The 27084-nt window shown below is 33.4% G+C and overlaps 1 protein-coding gene across 1 annotated transcript in view; it reads right to left on the bottom strand.

The window, feature by feature from the left end:
- Nucleotides 1-27084, bottom strand: part of LOC149796368 (uncharacterized) — a 287440-nt gene that overhangs the window by 68536 nt on the left and 191820 nt on the right. Inside the window, exons 34-38 of the mRNA XM_089961040.1 lie at nucleotides 21067-21215; nucleotides 19539-19735; nucleotides 9541-9671; nucleotides 9030-9082; nucleotides 2767-2934 (exon numbers count right to left, since the gene is read on the bottom strand). Of these exons, the coding sequence (XP_089817166.1) occupies nucleotides 2767-2934; nucleotides 9030-9082; nucleotides 9541-9671; nucleotides 19539-19735; nucleotides 21067-21215 (698 nt within the window). The remainder of the gene's footprint in view (nucleotides 1-2766; nucleotides 2935-9029; nucleotides 9083-9540; nucleotides 9672-19538; nucleotides 19736-21066; nucleotides 21216-27084) is intronic.

Genomic DNA, 27084 nt, shown 5'->3' with positions numbered 1-27084 from the left:
TTAATTATACATCATCCACAGCAATTAAATATGAATATTCCACATCAATTAATTATACATCATCCACTGCAATTAATTATACATAATCCTCAGCAATTAATTATACATAATCTGCAGCAATTAATTATACATCATCCACTGCAATTAATTGTACATCATTCATGGCAATTAATTATACATCATCCACAGCAATTAAATATGAATATTCCTCAGCAATTAATTATACATAATCCACTGCAATTGAATATGAATATTCCACAGCAATTAATTATACATCATCCACTGAAATTAATTATACATAATCCACAGCAATTAATTATACATCATCCACAACAATTAACTGTATATCATCCACAGCAATTAATTATACATCATCCAAAGCAATTAAATATGAATATTCCACAGCAATTAATTATGCATCATCCACTGCAATTGAATATGAATATTCCACAGCAATTAATTGTACATCATCCACTGCAATTGAATATGAATATTCCACAGCAATTAATTATACATCATCCAAAGCAATTAAATATGAATATTCCACAGCAATTAATTATACATCATCCACTGCAATTGAATATGAATATTCCACAGCAATTAATTATACATCATCCACATCAATTAATTATACATCATCCACTTATTAAATCTATTGTTTCCCTACTACAGATTCCTCAACAACAGACCTTTCTATGACATTTTCTCATTGCAAGTAACATTTGAACATGTGAGTCTCAGGCCAATTATTTCTTGAAACATTTAAGTCCTGACCTGCCTTCAAAAACTATGGATAGACATACAGCAAGCAATATGATGAAGATGATGCCCATGCTTAATATGATTCCCATATTTAATATCACTCCCATACTTATTATCATTCCAATACTTAATTACTCCCAAACATAATAGGACTTACACACTTAAGAAGACCCCCTTGCTTAATATGACTCCCATCTTTATTATATCTCCCACACATAATGACTCCATTACTAAATATGACTCCAATACTTCATGATTCTCACACTGAATATCACTCCCATACCTAATGACTCACATACTTAAGCACTCCCGTGACTGCCACACTCAAACACTCCCATTCTTAACATGACTCCCATACTTTGTATCACTCCCACACATAATATGACTCCCTTACTAAATATGACTCAATGACTTCTACACTTAATGACTCACATTTCTATTGACTTTCATACTTAATGTGACTCCTGTAATTAATGACTCCAGTACTCAATATGACTTCTACATTTAATGACTCTCATTTCTAATTTGACTTCCATACTTAATATGACTTCTACAATTAATGCTTCACATTTCTAATATAACTTCCATACTTAATATGACTTCTACACTTAATAACTCACATTTCTAATATAATTTCCATACTTAATATGACTTCTACACTTAATGACTCACATTTCTAATATGACTTCCATACTAAGCATGACTTCTACACTTAATGACTCACATTTCTAATATAACTTCCATACTAAATATGACTTCTACACTTAATGACTCACATTTCTAGCATGACTTCCATACTTAACATGACTTCTACACTTGATGCCCCACATTTCTAATATGACTTTTATACTTAATATGACTTCTACACTTAATGTCTCACATTTCTAATATGACTTCCATACTTAATATGACTTCTACACTTAATGACTCACATTTCTAATATGACTTCCATACTAAATATGACTTCTACACTTAATGACTCACATTTCTAATATGACTTCCATACTAAATATTACTTCTACACTTAATGACTCACATTTCTAATATGACTTCCATACTTAATATGACTTCTACACTTGATGACTCACATTTCTAATATGACTTCTGTACATAATATGACTTCTACACTTAATGCCTCACATTTCTAATACGACTTCCATACTAAATATGACTTCTACACTTAATGACTCACATTTCTAATATGAATTCCATACTAAATATGACTTCTACACTTAATGACTCACATTTCTAATATGGCTTCCATACTTAATATGACTTCTACACTTGATGACTTACATTTCTAATATGACTTCCATACTTAATATGACTTCTACACTTGATGCCTCACATTTCTAATATGATAATTTTGCTACATAATATGACTTCTACACTTAATGCCTCACATTTCTAATATGACTTCCATACTAAATATGACTTCTACACTTAATGCCTCACATTTCTAATATGAATTCCATACTTAATGTAACACCTGTATTTAATGTAACACCTGTACTTAATATGACTCCTGTAATTAATGTGACTCCGATACTTAAGATTTTCCATGCTATTACATTACAGATTGATAATATGAAATAGTCATATTACTTGTCAATTATAACGTCAATGAATTAAATGAATCAAGATTTATCATCTCAGCAGCTTCTTGGATATGTCCAAACTTTATTGTAAATTAAAATGTCTTTGTACAAATGCATAATTTTTTATTTTAAGTAACAAATAGCTTTGGAACAGTCTACAACTTTTCAAGTCAAAATGGCTTTGGACCAGTCAATAATTTTCATTTCAAGTCAAAATGGCTTTGGACCAGTCAATAATTTTCATTTCAAGTCAAAATGGCTTTTTGAACCAGTCAATAATTTTCATTTCAAGTCAAAATGGCTTTGGACCAGTCAATAATTTTCATTTCAAGTCAAAATGGCTTTGGACCAATCCATAATTTTTTATTATTTCAAGTTAAAATGACTGTCAGTAAAATATCCTTACCTTTTTTTATCATGCAGATCCAGTTACGAGCCCAGTAGCAGTTTTGGTCATTCATTTTGCCATTAGATGACCAGATCTCCACACAGTCCTCTGTACCCTGGAAGTTGTTGGGTTCTCCAACATTCCAATTTGTGAACTGTACTGGTGAGCCATCACTCCATACATAACCTGAGTTATAGAGTTATAACTGTACTGGGGAGCCATCACTCCATACATAACCTGAGTGATAGAGCTATAACTGTACTTGGGAGCCATAACTCAATACATAACCTGAGTGATAGAGTTATAACTGTACTTGGGAGCCATAACTCAATACATAACCTGAGTTATAGTTATAAGTGTACTGGGGAGCCATAACTCAATACATAACCTGAGTTAAAGTTATAACTACTCTTAGTGAGTATAAATGGTGAAAACATTTATTTATTCAGCAATACAATGTTCAATAATGGTATCTTGCTAACATTTATTTACCCTGAAATATAACAAAACATTAATTCAACAACATGGTTGGAACAAAAGATTATAGAAAATGAACCAGTCTTAGCATTTTCTCTTTTTGTTTGTCTTTAACCAAAGCATACTTAACTTGCTGTCTATCAGTAGGTTACTTGCATTAAACTAAAAAGTTTTCTTACTACAAAATGTGCAATACATAAACATGCGAACCCATAGAGAGGTAGAAGAGTAATTAACAAAAAGGGGCAAAAAACTTAATCTGAGTATAAAAAGTCTAATCTATATATTACATGCCATGACTGTAATCTATATATTAAATGCCATGACTGTAATCTAAATCTTACATGCCATGACTGTAATCTATATATTATATGCCATGACTGTAATCTTAATATCACATGCCATGACTGTAATCTTCATATTATATGCCATGACTGTAATCTAAATATCACATGCCATGACTGTAATCTTCATATTACATGCCATGACAGTAATCTAAATATTACATGCCATGACTGTAACCTAAATATTACTTGCCATGACTGTAATCTATATATTATATGCCATGACTGTAATCTAAATATCACATGCCATGACTGTAATCTTCATATTACATGCCATGACGGTAATCTAAATATTACATACCATGACTGTAACCTAAATATTACATGACATGACTGTAATCTTACTATCACATGCCATGACTGTAATCTTCATATTATATGCCATGACTGTAATCTAAATATCACATGCCATGACTGTAATCTTCATATTACATGCCATGACTGTAATCTATATATTACCTGCCATGACTGTAATCTACATATTACATGCCATGACTGTAATCTTCATATTATATGCCATGACTGTAATCTTCATATTACATGCCATGACTGTAATCTTAATATCACATGCCATGACTGTAATCTTCATATTATATGCCATGACTGTAATCTAAATATCACATGCCATGACTGTAATCTTCATATTACATGCCATGACAGTAATCTAAATATTACATGCCATGACTGTAACCTAAATATTACATGCTATGACTGTAATATATATATTACATGCCATGACTGTAACCTAAACATTACATGCCATGACTGTAATCTATATATTATATGCCATGACTGTAATCTAAATATCACATGCCATGACTGTAATCTTCATATTACATGCCATGACAGTAATCTTAATATCACATGCCATGACTGTAACCAAATATTACATGCTATGACTGTAATATATATATTACATGCCATGACTGTAACCTAAATATTACATGCCATGACTGTAATCTATATATTATATGCCATGACTGTAATCTAAATATCACATGCCATGACTGTAATCTTCATATTACATGCCATGACGGTAATCTAAATAGTACATACCATGACTGTAACCTAAATATTACATGCCATGACTGTAATCTTCATATTATATGCCATGACTGTAATCTAAATATCACATGCCATGACTGTAGTCTTCATATTACATGCCATGACTGTAATCTGTATATTACATGCCATGACTGTAATCTATATATTACAAGCCATGACTGTAATCTACATTATTACATGCCATGACTGTAATCTATATATTACATGCCATGACTGTAATCTATATATTGCATGCCATGACTGTAATCTACATATTACATGCCATGACTGTAATCTTCATATTATATGCCATGACTGTAATCTAAATATCACATGCCATGACTGTAATCTTCATATTACATGCCATGACTGTAATCTATATATTACATGCCATGACTGTAATCTATATATTACAAGCCATGACTGTAATCTACATTATTACATGCCATGACTGTAATCTATATATTACATGCCATGACTGTAATCTATATATTACATGCCATGATTGTAACCTATATATTACATGCCATGACAGTAATCTATATATCACGTGCCATGACTGTAATCTATATATTACATGCCATGACTGTAATCTTCATATTACATGCCATGACTGTAATCTTAATATCACATGCCATGACTGTAATCTTCATATTATATGCCATGACTGTAATCTAAATATCACATGCCATGACTGTAATCTTCATATTACATACCATGACTGTAATCTATATATTACATGCCATGACTGTAATCTATATATTACAAGCCATGACTGTAATCTACATATTACATGCCATGACTGTAATCTACATATTACATGCCATGACTGTAATCTGTATATTACATGCCATGATTGTAATCTATATATTACATGCCATGATTGTAACCTATATATTACATGCCATGACAGTAATTTATATATTACATGCCATGACTGTAATCTATATATTACATGCCATGACTGTAATCTACATATTACATGCCATGACTGTAATCTTCATATTATATGCCATGACTGTAATCTAAATATCACATGCCATGACTGTAATCTTCATATTACATGCCATGACTGTAATCTATATATTACATGCCATGACTGTAATCTATATATTACATGCCATGACTGTAATCTATATATTACATGCCATGACTGTAATCTACATATTACATGCCATGATTGTAACCTATATATTACATGCCATGACAGTAATCTATATATCACATGCCATGACTGTAATCTATATGCCATGACTGTAATCTTCATATTACATGCCATGACTGTAATCTTCATATTATATGCCATAACTGTAATCTAAATATCACATGCCATGACAGTAATCTATATATCACATGCCATGACTGTAATCTATATATTACATGCCATGACTGTAATCTTCATATTACATGCCATGACTGTAATCTTAATATTACATGCCATGACTGTAATCTATAAAATGGTCAAGAAAGACAAATTAATTACTTGAAAGACCATGGTTTAGGGAGACCATGTGTCATTTAGAGCAGGTTAACAAATGATTGTTGAATTTGTCACACAATGATTTCTTTAAAGAAACCCTCTCAGAGACCATTCTCTATTGACAGAAGGGTAATATCTTATGGTTTTAATGGAATACCAGTAATTACTGCAAATTATTTCATTTTAACTGGATTATTGGTAATTACTGCATATTATTCATTTTAACATTAATTATTATATGCTCATTTTTGTCTTTATTAACTCTACATGTCAGAATTGTGCAATATTTTACAATATTGCACACCTTCATATTGCACTCATGTGCACAACACATGTGCCCAACAGTTGTTGTTGTTGTAGGATTTTAACGCCATTTTTCAGCACACGATAGGCTATACATGGCAGCCAGTATTAATGGTGGAGGAAAAACCTGGGAAAACCCTGGAAACAACCACCAACCCACGAGAAGCTACTGCCAAGCTTTCTCACATACCCACATTGGCTGAATCCGAGACTCGAACCCATGCAGACAGAGGTGAGATGGTAGTGATCCATAACAGAGAGTGCTTTAGACCACTCAGCCACTTGAGGCCCCTGCCCAATAGTGAATTAGAAACTACTTTGTAAACAAATCATGTACACTCATGTAGTAGATGATTTATGTTTTGGTTGATTAAATTTTTTTCTGAATGAGCTAAAGCAGCTGTTTCATGGACTGCCACATACCAGTTGCTTTGCAATATTCAGTGTTAACTCTTTTGATAATATGTTTTGGATTTAGGCTAGCGATAGATGTCAGACTGGTTATAAAATTGCTGGGGTCCCTACAAATAGCATGCAAGTGACAAGGCATAAATGTGTCTTCTTTAACTTGTAATATATAAGAATGGAAAAAAATATACTTACAGTTTTACATTCTGAATTTCCTCAAAATGTACTTTCTTAGTTCTCCAAATCCGAATTACATGAGCTATGTCATGGGTACCAAAGCTTGATTACACATTTCAAAACTGTACTGTAATTTCAACTATATTCTAAGTGCAATAGCATCCTCCTTACTGCACTCAAAACAAAATGAATGTGATATTCCATAGTCTTTTGATAATTACAATTGAAAGAGTTCATATTTTTCCCACATTATGATTCCAAACATTTCAATGACAAAACAGAAACATACATGCAGATGAGTCAAGACCCTACTCCCTCACTGCACAAATCAGATGTTACTTCATGTAGAATTGACACAAATAAATCTAGTCCATAATCATGAAATTTAGTAGAATCAACAAAAATACCAAACTCTATTCATTCAGACCAAACGGAAAAGTTGTTGCAATGTGCATTAATTCACAATATGACTTTAAGTAGATCAAAATGACAATTTCTTTTGAAAGTTAAGTTAACCATGTGACTAAATTCAAATTTAGCTGGGCGGAGTTATATGCATATTAATATTGTTGTTGTGTACTGATGAATCTGTGCTTGTGTATTTAGTTTAAAATACAGCATAACTTCAGTTACTTTGTTTCTTGTAGTGTCTTTTTGTTTATATAATTCAGCCATAGGTAGAATAAGAAAATCAGCTTATAATAAAAAGGTTACTACATTTAAAAAGGAAAATATGAACTCGTTTTGTTGGATGGATATAGTGCACTCCCCAGGTCATGCAGTATATCTGAAAAAACTTGTTGATATTTTCCCATACAAATGCAGTTACCTATAATTATTGCAGATTATTTCATTTTAATTGGCTACTACACATTATATCATTTTAATAGGGTATTACACATTATATCATTTTAATGGGTACTAAACATTATTTCATTTTCATTGGGTACTGCACGTTATTTCATTTCAATTGGTTACTACATATTGCAACATTTTAATTGGGTACTACACATTATATCATTTTAATAGGGTACAACACACTAGATAATTTCAATTAGGTACTATACATTATTTCATTTTAATTGGGTACTACACATTATATCACTTTAATTGGGTACTACACATTATATCACTTTAATTGGTAACTACACATTATGTTATTGTCATGGGTACTACACATTATTTCTTTTAGCTGTGTACTACACATTATATCATTTTAACTAGGTCCTAATATCATTTTAATTGGGAACTACACATTATATCATTTTAAAGGGTACTACCCATTATTTATTTTAATTGGGTGCTACACATGATATCACTTTAATTGGTACTACACATTATATCACTTTAATTGGGTACTACACATTATATCATTTTAATTGGGTACTACACATGATATCACTTTAACTGGGTATTACACGTTATATCATTTTAATTAGGTAGTACATATTATATCATTTTAATTAGGTAGTACATATTATATCATTTTAATGGGTACTACACATTATATCATTTTAATTGGGTACTACACCTTATATCATTTTAATTGGGTACTACACCTTATATCATTTTAATTGGGTAATATGCATTATATCATTTTCAATGGGTACTACACATTTTTATCACTTTACCTTGCATTAGTAGGAAAATATTATATGTTTAAAGGCACTTAATCAAGGGGTAATCATGGCAAAGTCATACTGATCACTTAAATTCATGGCTTCCTGGTTTAGAACAAACACAAATCCACATATATCTATGCTGCACAAATACAAGTGAATTCAAAGCAGCTGGTCTCTATGTTCATTAATATTCATTGTTGTTGTTGTTGTATGGTTTAACGCCATTTTTCAGCACACGATAGGCTATACATGGCGGCCAGTATTAATGGTGGAGGAAGAACCTGGGAAAACACCAGAAAGAACCACTGACCCACGAGAAGCTACTGGCAAGCTTTCTCACATATCCACATTGGCCGAATCCGAGACTCGAACCCACGCATTAATATTCAAAGATCATTTTTATATGTGATTCTAAAAAAAACTTACCATTTTCAACAGCCCTGTCATTCAAACCTATCCAAAAGTTAAAGGAAAATCCACTGAAAAACAAGAAGAATAATTCAAATTGAAATGATGACTTTCCAATTTTTTTAACATTGATTAAGCATTAATTGTAAAATACCCCTCAAGTGAAGTTACAAAATGAAACAAGAAAGAAAGCCCGATATATAGAATTCATACATGATAAAATCTTGTATGAAAATCTAGGTACATGAGTAGCTTTGAAATTTATCTTGATCTAGAATATATGAAAATACCAATGATACTATGAATAATTGAGTAATAAAACTCATATCAACAAAAGAAAATTTTAAATTGTCACAAAAATTACTAGTAAGTAAAGCTATAGGACTCAGAATTATTAAAGGACAAGAAAAGATGAGGTAACTATATGAACAGTGGCAAGGAGATCAGATTCTTACATCAATCTTGAAAATATATATATAAAAATTTTAGTGAGCTAAATTCATTATTAAATACAAGTATTAGTACTTACACTAAAGCATTCCTCCAGATGTAGTCCATATCAGATACACTATGGAAGCTGGCAAGTTGTGCACCCTGCAGGTTACAGTCGGTTTGTGCATCAATCCAGTTTAGCTGATGACCAACGGGCTGGGAATTGATCTGTTGAGATGCAGCATGGCATTTTAATAGCATTTTAATTTGGCAGGTAGACTGAGAAAATAAAACTATTTGTGTTGAAATAAGAATGAGAAATATAATGCAGTAATATCTGAGTTACTGATTCATATGCCATTAGCAGTATGCCAGTAGCAGTATGCCAGTAGCAGAAAATCTATGCTGCAGATTGACATGAAAACTAAGCATTAGTAAACCAAAGTATTGTTATTGACAGTGTTATACAACCACAGCATTGTTACTGACAGTGTAATACAACCACAGTACTGTTATTGACAGTGTAATACAACCACAGTATTGTTATCAACAGTGGAATACAACCACGGTATTGTTATTGAAAGTGTAATACAACCACAGTATTGTTATTGACAGTGTAATACAACCACAGTATTGTTATTGACAGTGTAATACAACAACAGTATTATTATTGACAGTGTAATACAACCACAGTATTGTTATTGAAAGTGTAATACAACCACAGTACTATTGTTTGATAGTGTAATACAACCACAGTATTGTTATTGACAGTGTAATACAACCACAGTACTATTTATTGATAGTGTAATACAACCACAGTATTGTTATTGACAGTGTAATACAACCACAGTAATTTTTTTGATAGTGTAATACAACCACAGTATTGTTATTGACAGTGTAATACAACTACAGTATTGTTATTGACAGTGTAATACAACCACAGTATTGTTATTGACAGTGTAATACAACCACAGTACTATTTATTGATAGTGTAATACAACCAAAGTATTGTTATTGACAGTGTAATACAACCACAGTATTGTTATTGACAGTGTAATACAACCACAATATTGTTATTGATTGTGTAATACAACCACAGCAATGTTATTGATAGTGTAATGCAACCACAATATTGTTATTGACAGTGTAATACAACCACAGTATTGTTATTGACAGTGTAATACAACAACAGTATTATTATTGACAGTGTAATACAACCACAGTATTGTTATTGAAAGTGTAATACAACCACAGTACTATTGTTTGATAGTGTAATACAACCACAGTATTGTTATTGACAGTGTAATACAACCACAGTACTATTTATTGATAGTGTAATACAACCACAGTATTGTTATTGACAGTGTAATACAACCACAGTAATTTTTCTGATAGTGTAATACAACCACAGTATTGTTATTGACAGTGTAATACAACTACAGTATTGTTATTGACAGTGTAATACAACCACAGTATTGTTATTGACAGTGTAATACAACCACAGTACTATTTATTGATAGTGTAATACAACCAAAGTATTGTTATTGACAGTGTAATACAACCACAGTATTGTTATTGACAGTGTAATACAACCACAATATTGTTATTGATTGTGTAATACAACCACAGCAATGTTATTGATAGTGTAATGCAACCACAGTATCGTTATTGATTGTGTAATACAACCACAGTATTGTTATTGATTGTGTAATAACAACCACAGTATTGATATTGATAGTGGAATACAACCACAGGATTGTTATTGACAGTGTAATACAACCACAGTATTGTTATTGATAGTGTAATACAACCACAGTATTGTTATTGACAGTGTAATACAACCACAGTATTGTTATTGACAGTGTAATACAACCACAGTATTGTTATTGACAGTGTAATACAACCACAGTATTGTTATTGACAGTGTAATACAACCATAGTAATGTTATTGACAGTGTAATACAACCACAGTATTGTTATTGACAGTGTAATACAACCACAGTATTGTTATTGACAGTGTAATACAACCACAGTATTGTTATTGACAGTGTAATACAACCACAGTATTGTTATTGATAGTGGAATACAACCACAGTATTGTTATTGAAAGTGTAATACAACCACAGTACTGTTATTGACAGTGTAATACAACCACAGTATTGTTATTGACAGTGTAATACAACCACAGTACTATTTATTGAAAGTGTAATACAACCACAGTACTGTTATTGACAGTGTAATACAACCACAGTATTGTTATTGAAAGTGTAATACAACCACAGTACTGTTATTGACAGTGTAATACAACCACAGTATTGTTATTGAAAGTGTAATACAACCACAGTATTGTTATTGATAGTGGAATACAACCACAGTACTGTTATTGACAGTGTAATACAACCACAGTACTGTTATTGACAGTGTAATACAACCACAGTAATTTTTCTGATAGTGTAATACAACCACAGTATTGTTATTGATTGTGTAATACAACCACACCAATGTTATTGATAGTGTAATACAACCACAATATTGTTACTGACAGTGTAATACAACCACATTATTGTTATTGGATTGTGTAATACAACCACAGTATTGTTATTATGTAATACAACCACAGTAATGCTATTGACAGTGTAATACAACCATAGTAATGTTATTGACAGTGTAATACAACCACAGTATTGTTATTGATTGTGTAATACAACCATATTATTGTTATTGACAGTGTAATACAACTACAGTAATGTTCATTTATTATCAGCTAATTTTCATTCTGTTAAAGTTTATGTTTGATTTTTAATTGTTAGTGAGCTTTGTAGCACCTTCAAGTGTCTTAGTTTGGGTCACATGATTCTGCCTGGGTATATAATTGTGCAACTGTGGCTGCAATGGTTGTGTGTTATGAAGCGGTATTATGTGAAGATGTCCTCTTGAAAGTGAAGCAGTATAACCACCTACTGCAGCAAGAACATTTGGTCATAGTTTGCCAGACAGGGAAAAGCCAAGCCGTGGAATTTAAAAAGTGTAGGGACAATGTCTTTCATTGACGAGGATACAGGCGCTACAAGGCTCATTTAAGAAACATGGAAATCTTGTGACAATATACACTTTAACTGAAGACATCTCTTCTATAATCATTTTGCACTGTTTTTCTTTCTCTATTTCTCTCTTGATCGAGGAACAACTCATTCGGTGACCCTGTCAGCAACTCTGCAACCAAGTCAACTACTCTGTGACTCACTTGATGACCCAGTCAGTGACTCTGCAAACAAGTCAGTGACTCTGCAACACAGTCAGCGACCAGTTGATGACACTGCAACTCACTCGGCAACCCACTCTGCAACTCTGCAATCAAGTCTGCAACTCTGTGACCAAGTCAGTGACTCAGTGACCCAGCCATTGACACAGTCGGCAACCCAGCTATCCAGCTGATGACTAAGCAACTCAGTCGACGACACAGTCAGTTACCACAGGACATCCAGTTGACAACTCAACTACCCAGTGACTCAGTCACCAACCCATTCGGCAACAAGAAGCCAGGAATAAAATGGTATCCCGCTGCTCAGTCGCCAACCCATTCGGCAACAAGAAGCCAGGAATAAAATGGTATCCCGCTGCGGTAGAAATCTGTCACACTCTGGAGCACCAGTCCTCAGAGAGATTCATTGGAGTATCACTCCAAATACAAAGACCTATCCTAAAGAACCCAAAATAGAGAAAATTGGGATAGTGTAGCCAGGGAGTCTCTGCTACAATACGTCATAGATGCAATAAAAATGAAACATTTTCTACAGCCTTCAAAAGCAACAAGAATCAGACAAATGGAAACCCATCAAATACTGACTGAATTGGGGAAACTCAGTCAAATACTGACTGAATTGGGGAAACTCAGTCAAATACTGACTGAATTGAGGAAATTAATTATAGGAATAAAATATAATTTAGTAATACCTAGACAATTGAAAGATGTTAGGAGTACATCCACTACCTTGCAAATTGATCCCTCCCAAATCCACTACCTTGCTAATCCATCCCTTCTAAATCCACTACCATGCTAATCCATCCTTACTAAATCCACTACCTTGCTAATCCATCCTTCCTAAATCCACTACCCTGCTAATCCAACCCTTCTAAATCTACTACCTTGCTAATCCATCCTTCCTAAATCCACTACCTTGCTAATCCATCCCCTCCCAAGCTATGAAGTACATTCACCATGTCCTTTAACTTGCTTTGGCAACAAAAGTGCTAAAAAGGTCATCTGCTTGTCAAGACTTGATCTCCCTGACAGTGATCTTCCTTTGGATAGAGGAATTAGAATAAATTCCCATCAGCTGTGCTTAATAGGCTAAGGTGTATGCTCTTCCAGGAAGGTAACATGGTTTAATAAATGTCAGCAAGGAACAGCTGCTATGACAACTGTCCTAAACTCATGAAATTATATGCATAAAAAAGTTAGATTAGTTTATTCTATGCTGGCCAGAAAATCTTGCAGATCCAGGAGGGCAGAGCCTGAGTAACAATATCTTCCCTTTCCTTCTTTGAAGGAAAGAAAATTACAAGCTCTCTCTTTTCTAATCGGCTGAGATTTAGGTGCCAGTCATCAAGGGCATAATGGGATCCTGCAGATGCAGCTGGGATAGCTATTTCAAGACAATGGACTGATTCCCAATGAGCAATTTCTGTTCTTGGCATTGAAAATAGGAACTGTTACAAGCCAAACAGAAACATCATAGTAGAAGTACAGATACTCTGGGTCAGCCATTAAGTGTGTATCGCACTGATACCCTCTATCCACTTAGAGAGACAATTCTCATATGACTCAGAGGTGCTGCCAGACATTTTGTTATGAGGGGTGAACCCCCACACCTACCTCTGGACAGGGGTAATCATGTGAAGAAGAGGGAGAGGGGAATTGCCAAAGGACAGTTGATAGGTGACAATATGTTATAAAGTACATGCAAATCTTTTCATACAACAAGCATTTAGTGACCTTGTTTGACAATAAATATATAGAGGTAGGTATCTACATATCTAATTTAGTTTTCTAAGCTGGTAAATATTCTTCTCTTTTTATTACCACTCCATTTCTTGATATCTACATTGTAATCAGTCTATGTACACCTCACATGATGTTTTGAAACCCACACTTCAGGGTGTAGGACTTAATCCCCTCCACTTTACTCTGCAGTGGAGGGATAAATAAATACAAATCACCATCATGCCTCATCAGGCATACTGATGGCAACTCCACTGTGGAGGGGCTGTTATACAATACTGATTGACATTTGAACAGCCAATGAATGAAGACCACCAATGGAAAGACTGATATATCAAGAGTGATTTGAAAGCAGATACCATGCATTTGAAGAATCAGTCAGCTTTATTTCCACCTTATGCATTAACTTTTGGATAATACAAAAATAAGGTGGATTGACTTCTTTAGCAATAATTTTACACATTAACCTTATTTTTAAAAACATCTGCATTGACCTGATGAGAGGCACACCTTGCTGAGTTTATCTTAAATGGCATATATTAGTCCTACTAAATCAATCATCTATAATAACGAAAATTAAAGTAGAAACTGACAACATTTCTCTTTGAAAATAATAAAAAACAAACAATCAAACAAACAGAAAAGTAAAAAGTGAATTTACATGAGAAACTTACATGGCAGGAGCATCTTTCTGACTTGTATCTGAAGAGGCCACTAACTGATGAAAAATTGGCAATCAGCCATTACTTGAACTGTTACCGATGCATGTACCAAAAAAAAACAAGTTTCTATTGTTAATTTGAACTGATTATGATAACTTGTTCATATTGATTCCATATTTTATGATGAGAGAGAGGAAAGTTTACTAAAAATAGTCAATGATCGAGTAATGATTTGGAACTGGTTCATCCCATTTTATTGTAATATGCAAAGTATGCATTCAGAACACAAACAGAAAAAGAAAAAAATTCAACATTAATTCCATCTGAGGTTTGTGCTTACTTGGTGATATAAATATACTGGTATATAATTGATGTACAGCATTTATATACAACCAATGGGTACATGTTTATTCAAGTTCAAGTTTTCTCTGAGATTTTATACAGATGAGCAACTTATAATTTCTGTTGGTCAGTTGTAAAAGGCAGGAATTAATTTTCATGCAAATTAGTCCTATAAATAGAGAGTCAAATAATCAAGTGCTGTAGGTATTACTGTTAATAATAAAAGGTCAAACTGCATCTTTGTAATTAGTCTGGAGAATGACCATTGTCCATTATAAACAACTAATCTGTGACACAAGGAATGGAAGATGATAAACAGATAAATGCAAAAATATTATACTAGCTATACTGTCTGATTAGCTCACAAGTTTTTGTTTCTATCACTCATTTTTCTTTCAAGAAAATCAAACAATGGAATAGTAAATGATTATTCAGTATCATTCACTTATGATCAAGTATGTTGTTTATTGTCAACATAATGGCAATGAAAACAAACCTAACGAAGAGATGCTTTTGTGCTTTAAGATTATCAGTTTGCACATGAAATTAACATGTCAGTGGCAAGAAAAACAAACTGTGTTCACTACTTCTGTTGTGCTAGGTCATTAGTTTGCACATGAGCTTTTATCTTCCAACAGTGTGTCAATCTAGATGTATCTAGGATGACTTTTTGTGACCATTTGTAATAAAATGATCAAAATACACTACATTAATAATTAATATAAAATAGTACAGTTTCAAATTAAAGATATAAAACCTTGATAATGCTTTTTAAGCAATAATTTGATGATTTGATGTTGATGCAGCAACCGCTAGAACTAGATTTTCTTAATTACCCCTCTAAAATGCTGTGATTTGATATCAGAATAAATCATATGTCATGCTAAAGAGAATTACTCCATAGCGTAAATATTGAACTTGGATGGTTTTGCTTCATTCACTCAGTTATGAATGCATAGGGTAAATATTGAACTTGGATGGTTTTGCTTCGTTCACTCAGGTATGAATGCATAGGGTAAATACTGAACTTGGATGGTTTCACTTCATTCACTCAGGTATGAATGTGATTTTGTTATTACTTTGTTCAATGTTTCCCATTCTTTTCACTGCTGCATGTACAGCATCATAGACTTTTATTTGATCATTAAAAATATGTATATTGTGTAAAAGAAATAAGGACACAGATTTATCTGTAGATTCTGTTAACATAGCATTTTAAAAAAATAATTAGAGTCATTGTGTAAAATGCAGCATTAATAAATTATGCACTGTGATTAAATTAATATTATTTCAAATTTAATTTGGCAATATTTATCATACATTATCTTCATTAAAACTAGGAAATATAATTAACTGAATGAGCACATTATTTTCAGTATCAAAAAGGAAGCAAACTGCTAGCATTAAAGAGATATCAGTGTAGATAAATTGGTGCCTCTTTCTCTATATGAATCTCATTGGTGCATTCTAGCAGGAGTCATAGACAGTAAACTATGTCCATATTATCAAGACCATATCCACTCTGTGGTGGTCACTGGATGCAACTTGGCAAGAAAGCATGATGTACATAGCTCTTCTTAACAAGACGCTGTGGCAACTTCATTAGGAAGAATGAGGAGAAAGTAGAGGTTCTTATTTTAATCCTCTCCACTCTCTCTCCATCCACAAGACAACATGTGGTGTTTTTTTTTTAATCGCATGCGGTATACTGTACTGTTCAACATAATAGCATTTTCCTTTCAGCAGTGTGAATTCTGCTTTGAAAATTGAATCTCCTCTCACAATCATTTTATTTTCACTTTTTGATTTTATAAGGGCAGAACCACTGGAAATAAGTCTGAACAAATTCATTAACTGGTCTTCTGCCGATCCAAATAATGATTTTCCCAAATTTATGCATGTTGTTTCAGGGATATATTTCTCCAAGGATCACTTCTCACAAGGTATAAATAACAAGGCATAATCTTTTTTATGAATCCTCCACTTTTTGCACTATATTCAGTTAGCATCAAACCATCAGATCTTCCCTCCTCCTTAGCTTTGTCCTTGGCAGATGATCTTTACATCTCCCCAACTTACCTAAAGAAATCAGCTATCTTTTATTTTGGCATGACTCACTGAGCACAATACAAGTTTCCACAATGGTAGATCAATAAATCTATTAGCTACACCCCTCTAGGAAACAATTCAGACAGAACCATTGATAGTTTATGCAATACATCAATTTGCTACACCCCTCAAGGAAAGAATTCAGACAGAACCATTGATAGTTTATGCAATACAGCAATTTGCTACACCCCTCAAGGAAAGAATTCAGACAGAACCATTGATAGTTTATGCAATACAGCAATTTGCTACACCCCTCAAGGAAAGAATTCAGACAGAACCATTGATAGTTTATGCAATACATTAATTTGCTACACCCATCAAGGAAACAATTCAGACAGAACCATTGATAGTTTATGCAATACAGCAATTTGCTACACTCTCAAGGAAAGAATTCAGACAGAACCATTGATAGTTTATGCAATACATCAATTTGCTACACCCCTCAAGGAAAGAATTCAGACAGAACCATTGATAGTTTATGCAATACATTAATTTGCTACACCCCTCAAGGAAAAATATCAGACAGAACCATTGATAGTTTATGCAATACATCAATTTGCTACACCCCTCAAGGAAACAATTCAGACAGAACCATTGATCATTTATGCAATACATGAATTTGCTACACCCATCAAGGAAATAAATCAGACAGAACCATTGATAGTTTATGCAATACATCAATTTGCTACACCCCTCGAGGAAAGAATTCAGACAGAACCATTGATCGTTTATGCAATACATCAATTTGCTACACCCCTCAAGGAAAGAATTCAGACAGAACCATTGATAGTTTATGCAATACATCAATTTGCTACACCCATCAAGGAAAGAATTCAGACAGAACCATTGATAGTTTATGCAATACAGCAATTTGCTACACCCCTCAAGGAAAGAATTCAGACAGAACCATTGATAGTTTATGCAATACATCAATTTGCTACACCCCTCAAGGAAACAAATCAGATAGAACCATTGATAGTTTATGCAATACATCAATTTGCTACACCCCTCAAGGAAACATTTCAAAAACCTACAATCGGACCAGCCTGGGTCAGCTACTGTGGTGTGTCCTTGGGTAAGGTACTTCACTCCAACTGAATTGATGCCATATAGCCTTCTAGTTTGCAGTGCCATAAAGCCCAAACCAAAACAGAACTCTGATAACTGTAACATTATTTGGAGAAATACTTCTGGCAAGAATATCTGCAAATTATTCAACATGCAAATAAGGGCTTGCAGACTCATCCTGGATGATGCTGAAAACATCCTAAATTATATGAATAATACAAAAACGTTAACAGGTAGTGAACAAATATTTTTAAAAAAGGCTAAACTTATGCCATTTTATCTTATGGTACTATTTCATGACAGAAAACAAGACAACACTCCCAATTTAAGATCAATTTCAACTGACCATATTTCCATTCCAAAACCAGATAAAACGCTATTTACAAAAACTGAATTCCAAAGGAAATTAGAGAAAGTGCAAATATAGATGCATTTAATTGTGATCTAACTCAATGGATGGTAAGTAAAACCTGTTTGAATTGACAAATACATTACAACTTAAAGTATAAATTCTCAAACCTTCTCCTTTGTCGTCTCACTATTTCCATACTGCATATAATTTATGTAGTGGGAGCATGTACCTAACATTAACTGTTTATTATTTCCATATATAAATGAAGTTTATTAATGCAACTATGTACTATTTATGGCAATATATATATATATATATATATATATATATATATATATATATATATATATATATATATATATATATATATATATATATATATATATATATATATATATATATATATAATAAAGGACACAAGAAATATGAATTATTTGCAACTAACTGTGTCACCTATTTAAATCAAGCAATAATAATAATAATATTAATAACAATACTGTCATCATCCTTATTATCTCATCAAAATAATGTACTAATAATAGAATGAATGGGTACAGTACCTGATAACACAGGCCATTATAATCTATCCAGCCTGATGGACATGGCAAAATGGCAGCGGTTGTTGGGGGAGGGGTGGGTGTGGTGAACCCCATCCTCAGCTTCTCACATATTGCCCCAAACCTACTGCTGCAATTTACATTGTACCATAAGCCTGAAGTGGTTCCTGTCCCCAGTGTTACACACTGAGCAGTCATATCTGTAAAGGCATGCAAAACCAGTGTTAGAGTCTGACCAAACATGTCTGTAAAGGCATACAAAACCAGTATTAGACAATGACCAAACACGTTTGTAAAAGAGTACAAAACCAGTGTTACACACTTACCAAACATGTAAAGGAATACAAAACTGGTGTTACACACTGACCAAATATGTAAAGGTATACAAAACTCATGTTACACATTAACCAAGCATGTCTGTAAAGGCGTACAAAACCACAGTGACACAATGACCAAGCATATCTGTAAATGCATAGAAAACTCAAGTTACACTGACCAAACATGTTTATAAAGGCATACAAACCCAAGTTACACTGACCAAACATGTTTGTAAAGGCATAAAAATCCAAGTTATACTTACCAAACATATTTGTAAAGGCATAAAAACCCAAGTTACACTGACCAAACATGTTTATAAAGGCATAAAAACCCAAGTTACACTGACCAAACATGTTTATAAAGGTATAAAACCCCTAGTTACACTGACCAAACATGTTTGTAAAGGCATAAAATAACAGTACCTTTAATACACCCTTTCTTTTGATCTTTGGGGTTTGAAATATGATTACAAGAAAAATGTGTTGAGTGCAAAATGAATCAAAGTGCATCTTACAATCTTAGACCAATTTAGTCCTGCAGACTTGACAAAAACAACTCTCATGACTTTTCCAAAACCTTTCCAACACCACAATATCTTACATTATCAACTGTGTCATGTTCAAAATATGTTTTCTGAATCGGTGCTTGGTACTCTATAAAATTAGCTGTTATCAAATTTTTCAACTACATTGTTAAAAGTGCCAAGACTTTTCCAATACTTTAAAAGGTGTTAAGAAATTCCATGACTTTTCAAGGTCGTCAAAATTTACTTTATAAATTCAAAAACTTGTCCAGATTCCAGGACCTGCAGGAACATTGCTACGTATCACGATACAAAAATGGGTTCAAAGTTTAGTTTACAAGTGAAAAGTGAGAGACTTCCTGTTCAATTCTAAGATCATAATGATTCTAAGAACTAATCACAATTATTAACAAAGCAATTTTATAGTTTAATGGTAATTTATTCTAAATTCTAATATAATAATGTCTGACTACAAAACAGTTATTGAATAATTCTCATTTAAACTGAAATCATTTATTCTAGGCTGGGTTATGAAAAAAAATTCTGTACCAATATAATACACATGTATAGTTCAAGTTCATTTGAAACTACAAAGCAAGCAAATGAAAAATTATCACACAATAATATGCTCTGATGATATGTGGATTCATTGTAGCATTTAATGCTTACTGTATTACATTGTAATTTTACCTGGTTTAGTCTGTGCCCAATTTGTGTATGGGATGTAAGTGTTTCCATCTGCATATTGGTAAAGGCCTGGGACAAACTGGTCAGTTACATCTGTCCAGTACTGACCCTTCTTGCTACCCAGTGTACTTGACAGATATGCCTGTTCATATCTACAATGTGACAATAAAAACCTATACACACAATTGAAAGGATTCACAGAATGACTTTTGGAATCTGAACTCAATTTCTTAAAGAAAGAAAACAATAGATATATTTTATTAATAAGATTAAGGCATGGATGTCAATTAATGTGACCCATTTAGAGACACAGATTTATACATAATACATGGATGTCAATTAATGTGACCCATTTAGAGACACAGATTTATACATAATACATGGATGTCAATTAATGTGACCCATTTAGAGACAGATTTATACATAATACATGGATGTCAATTAATGTGACCCATTTAGAGACACAGATTTATACATAATACATGGATGTCAATTAATGTGACCCATTTAGAGACACAGATTTATACATAATACATGGATGTCAATTAATGTGACCCATTTAGAGACACAGATTTATACATAATACATGGATGCCATTTAATGTGACCCATTTAGAGACACAGATTTATACATAATACATGGATGTCAATTAATGTGACCCATTTAGAGACACAGATTTATACATAATACATGGATCTCAATTAATGTGACCCATTTAGAGACACAGATTTATACATAATACATGGATGTCAATTAATGTGACCCATTTAGAGACACAGATTTATACATAATACATGGATGTCAATTAATGTGACCCATTTAGAGACACAGATTTATACATAATACATGGATGCCATTTAATGTGACCCATTTAGAGACACAGATTTATACATAATACATGGATGTTGATTAATGTGACCCATTTAGAGACACAGATTTATACATAATACATGGATGCCATTTAATGTGACCCATTTAGAGACACAGATTTATACATAATACATGGATGCCATTTAATGTGACCAATTTAGAGACACAAATTATTTCTAGTAAAATTAGTTTCTTCAATAATACTTACCCAATCATCATACCTAAGGAGAACTAGTACTACCTCACATATATAGCCTTCCCTGGTTAAACTCTTAGCTCAAAAGCTTAAAGTTACCTTTTTGCAGGTGGCAGTTTGACAGAGTGATCTCCCTTGACACAGGGATTGGCAGCAAATCCCATGAATATCTCAGTTAATACTGGAGCAGAAAGCATATTCTCTATATGGATGTAACTGCTACGAAGCTTGTAGGGTTATATGTACAGTGTGACCCCAATATAACACGGTAGTTGGGAGCCATAGAACCCGACTGTGTTATAGACCGAACTGTGTGATAAGCAACCAGGTCAGTTAGCTAAAGAAACTGATGCATGTACCCCAAAAGATTTGCAGGGGGGAGTAGGTAATAAATGCAGGCCATAAAATACGTGCTTCATCGGCACAGTTACCATCTTAAATTGATGCATATTAAATGAGAAATACATCACCTGTAGTGAAAACAGAGAAGGCATATATAACAGTTAACTTTATTTAGAGAAACACGATTTGGTACATATACGTGAATACTATTTATATATACATGTCTAATGTATAGCATGAAAAGAGTATCAACACCATGTACTCACCCACGAATCGCATTATATACCTTGAATCCACAAGTGATTCCATTGAAAATATGCACACACACAGATTTAAAATATTCAGTAATTTTGTCACAGGTCATATTGGTCTGAATTCAGTGGAAAAACAGCACAATCACGTAATGAATGATGAAGCACATTTACTTTTCAGTACATCCCAATTCTGTAAAAGTTAGTTTGCATTTTAAGCCGCCGTTGGTAGTGTTTGTAATCATAAACTTTTTCCCTGCAAAAAGGAAACTTTCATGGCACAGTTAATGTGTGCCAGTCATGTTGGAAAATGCAAAAATCAATCAGATTCCATTACTTTTATTTAAGTGTGGTACTGACTTCTTTTGAAGAAAAGTTCTTTGTTTGTATTGAAGATTGTAGTCGGCTTTCTTTGATGAAGGGTGCATGCATTATTGAAGTCACCGCTAAAGGACAGCTTTGGCAAACTAAACAAATACCCATTTCTTATTGTGGCAGCAACATTAAATAATTGTACTGCATGATCGAGACAGATTTTTTTCCATTTGCTGAGTAATCTTTCATAACAATCGGTGCTTCAAAGGTAATCTGTTTCCTTAGAAATTTCAGCAAACTATTTTATCTGGGCACATTTTTAAAAGGGAATTGGCAGTCGTTTTGTCTATTCTAGTTACTGTTCCTTCCTGCCTCTTGAATAAACCAATAAGTAAGATGTGTGTTTTTTCTTTTCTTTTTTTCTTTTTTTGTATTTATGGTAGCAGCGTGATGCTGCCTTCCATGCATGTGTCAGAAATTTAACAAAGGGTCAGAGGATGATAGAGACGCAGGTGTTCTGGTCTGATGATCTGATGATAGTGATTATTACAGAAAATGTGAGTGTTCTGAAGGATTTAATTCTCAGTGAAAATAAGAGGAATTTTACTTACCATCCACATACAAATGTCAGTCTATGTAAATATATTAACTACTAGCGAGCGGCCAAAAATCCGATGATAGATAGATTACAAGATAATGCCTCATCTGGTTGGTCTCTGTTACCAGAAATGTCAACAACAAAAAGGTGGATATCTCACAACTTACATTACTCATGCTAGATGTCAAGATAAGCAGATTATGATATAACAATGCACTGTTTAGATGGTTTGTCAGTATGAACAAAGAATTTGTTTATGTAACAATAGATAAATTTCAGTGCATTTTGTATCTAGTTTGTGGCTTTTTGTCATGGGGCCTCTGAATTTCTCCACTCCAAACCATTGGTTGTATATACAAGTTTAAACAGCCAACAATGTCCACCAATAAAAAAAATTGCCAAATGGTATATTTTGCCACAGATAAGGAAAAAAAATCCAAGTTTGCAACATTGGCAAAGCCCTACGTGATCCCAGAATAAACTTTTTACACATTATATTTCGTACTTTTAAGAAAGAAAAACTACTTTTTCAAGTATGAGAAAAATACATCTAAAATTTCAGGAGCCATGCCACGATCATCTTGTATTATTCATACACAATCTCTTCCCCAAAATGATAATAAACCTTTTACGATTTTTTTGTATGTTTAAGAAAGATTTTTTTTTTCATGTACAAGAAAAATACATGAATACGAAATTTCAGGAGCCACACCACGACCGTGTTATATCCGAACACTTGGGTTTTAAAACTGATGATGCAAAAAGTCTAAAGTGTCAATGTATTACTGATTCAAGTAGTTGATGAAGATGGAAGAGGAGTAACAGAACTCCAATGGTAAAAGGCATAAAAAGGCAAGCCTCGTTTCCTTTTAGTGAAAAATGTATGCATCTCATGATATATCACTGATAAAGCACACATATTTTACATATATATATATATATATATATATATATATATATATATATATATATATATATATATATATATATATATATATATATATATATATTATTTTTATTTTTTTAAAACTCATGGTACATAGTTTTATTTAATTTTTGTAATTTTTAATCATGTTTGTAACTCATACAGAATATATTCAGTTAGATTTTGCCTACATGACCCGAGCCTGTTAAGAGCATAACAGACTGTTCAGTCTGTTAAGAGCATAAAATTACATAGGATCTATAAATAGATGCTGACACATGTGTTGACAATGGATTAATATCTCATTGGCTGATGGGGTTTGAACTGCTCTAGAAGAATTCATTAACTTCCCATTGGTTGGGGTAGGTCACATGAAAAGATAATTTTGAGGCAAAATGAGTACTAAGAGCTGTCACATGGGGCATATTGTGAAATAGTTGCAATAGAAGGTGTATATAAGGAAAGAACTTAGGAATCAAATTCATTCTGATTTTTTAGTTATCCTCATATCTTGTGTTCCTGTTGTAAGTCTGCAGATGTGTTTTATGTTGCAACTGGATATTATATGAGAGGAAAAAGATTTGTTTGGACTTTTCAGTGGAAAAAGAAAGTGCTCATTATTTGGACTATTACATTATTCTGTTGTTGTTGTTGTTGTTCTAGGGTTTAACGCCATTTTTCAGCACAAGATAGGCTATACAAGGCGGCCAGTATAACTGGTGGAGGTAGAACCCTGGAAAACCCAGGGAAGAACCACCGACCCACGAGAAGCTACTGGCAGGCTTTCCCATGTACCCACGATATTATTATGTAATTGTTGTGAATTATTCAAAGGAGTTCTGGAAAATGCCATCTTAACAATGTTATGGTTCTTGGCTGACCAACACATTTCTGGTTTTGAAATTTGTATGGAACTTTTCATTCTTTTGGACTTTCATAGAACTTTATCAGGATTATTTTGGATTCGCTGCATTATATTTTAAGTTCCTCTCATATTTTCATTTATAACTTTGATAATTAAATCAGTTGCTAAGCTTACTAAACCTGTTGGTTTTGCTTCTTTCTGATACTTAGTTTGTGACCATAGAGTGATAACAGTTCATAATGGTTGATCAACTGTAGTCTGTGATCCATTGTGATCCAATGTATATGACAAGAGTCCAGTCATAATGGAATAGGACCATCTTTGCAGGTATTACGACACTGACCAGTTCATGAGGATGGGATTGGGTATGGGATTCTGACACTGACCAGTTCATGAGGATGTAGTGGGGTATGGGATTCTGACACTGACCAGTTCATGAGGATGGGATTCTTTATCCATGTAGCATTCGAGATTGTATTTTTAAGCTGTTTGATTTGATCTCTTCTTGCAAGAGTCATGGAGTCAAATCCTGATGCTGAATGGCCTGTTGGTATCTCCAATATTGGTGAATCGTGTTGTGGTGGTGAATGAGAGGCCAGAACTGTCTCAGAATGTGCTATTTTATGAAGTTTTGTAGCTGATGCACCATGTGCAGATTTATATCCCTCTGAAAGTAATTCATGCACTGAGGACACTTTGGCATGTATATTTATGGCATCTTCGTCTTTCAGCATGTGCTTCTGTGCCTTCCCCTTTGGTACTCCAAGCACAGTAGTCCATTGGCATTCAGTCCATGCTGAATGGAATTCACATGTGTTAATAGCTGGAACATACTACACAAGTGGAATGATTGTCAGACAGAGATTCTTAATTGCTGTCTAGGATGACATCACCTAGCAATGGTTGCATAAGGGACTACTACAGTTATGCTTCATTAAGATGACATCACCTAGCAATGGTTGCATAAGGGACTACTACAGTTACGCTTGATTAAGATGACATCACCTAGCAATGGTTGCATAAGGGACTACTACAGTTACGCTTTATTAAGATGACATCACCTAGCAATGGTTGCATAAGGGACTACTACAGTCACGCTTTATTAAGATGACATCACCTAGCAATGGTTGCATAAGGGACTACTACAGTCACGCTTTATTAAGATGACATCACCTAGCAATGGTTGCATAAGGGACTGCTACAGTCACGCTTTATTAAGATGACATCACCTAGCAATGGTTGCATAAGGGACTACTACAGTCACGCTTTATTAAGATGACATCACCTAGCAATGGTTGCATAAGGGACTACTACAGTTATGCTTTATTAAGATGACATCACCTAGCAATGGTTGCATAAGGGACTACTACAGTTACGCTTTATTAAGATGACATCACCTAGCAATGGTTGCATAAGGGACTACTACAGTTACCCTTTATTAAGATGACATCACATAGCGATGCGCATAAGAGACTATTACAGTTATGCTTTATTAAGATGACATCGCCTAGCAATGCGCATAAGGGACTATTACAGTTATGCTTTATTAAGATGACATCACCTAGCAATGCGCATAAGGGACTATTACAGTTATGCTTCATTAAGATGACATCACCTAGCAATAGTTGCATAAGGGACTACTACAGTTATGCTTTATTA

This window comes from Sinohyriopsis cumingii, chromosome 6, assembly GCF_028554795.1.
Source record: "Sinohyriopsis cumingii isolate HCF-2022 chromosome 6, ASM2855479v2, whole genome shotgun sequence".
Lineage (NCBI taxonomy): Eukaryota > Metazoa > Mollusca > Bivalvia > Unionida > Unionidae > Sinohyriopsis > Sinohyriopsis cumingii.
The sequence above is the reverse complement of the archived record's forward strand: the minus strand, read 5'-3'. Positions and strand labels throughout refer to the sequence as shown.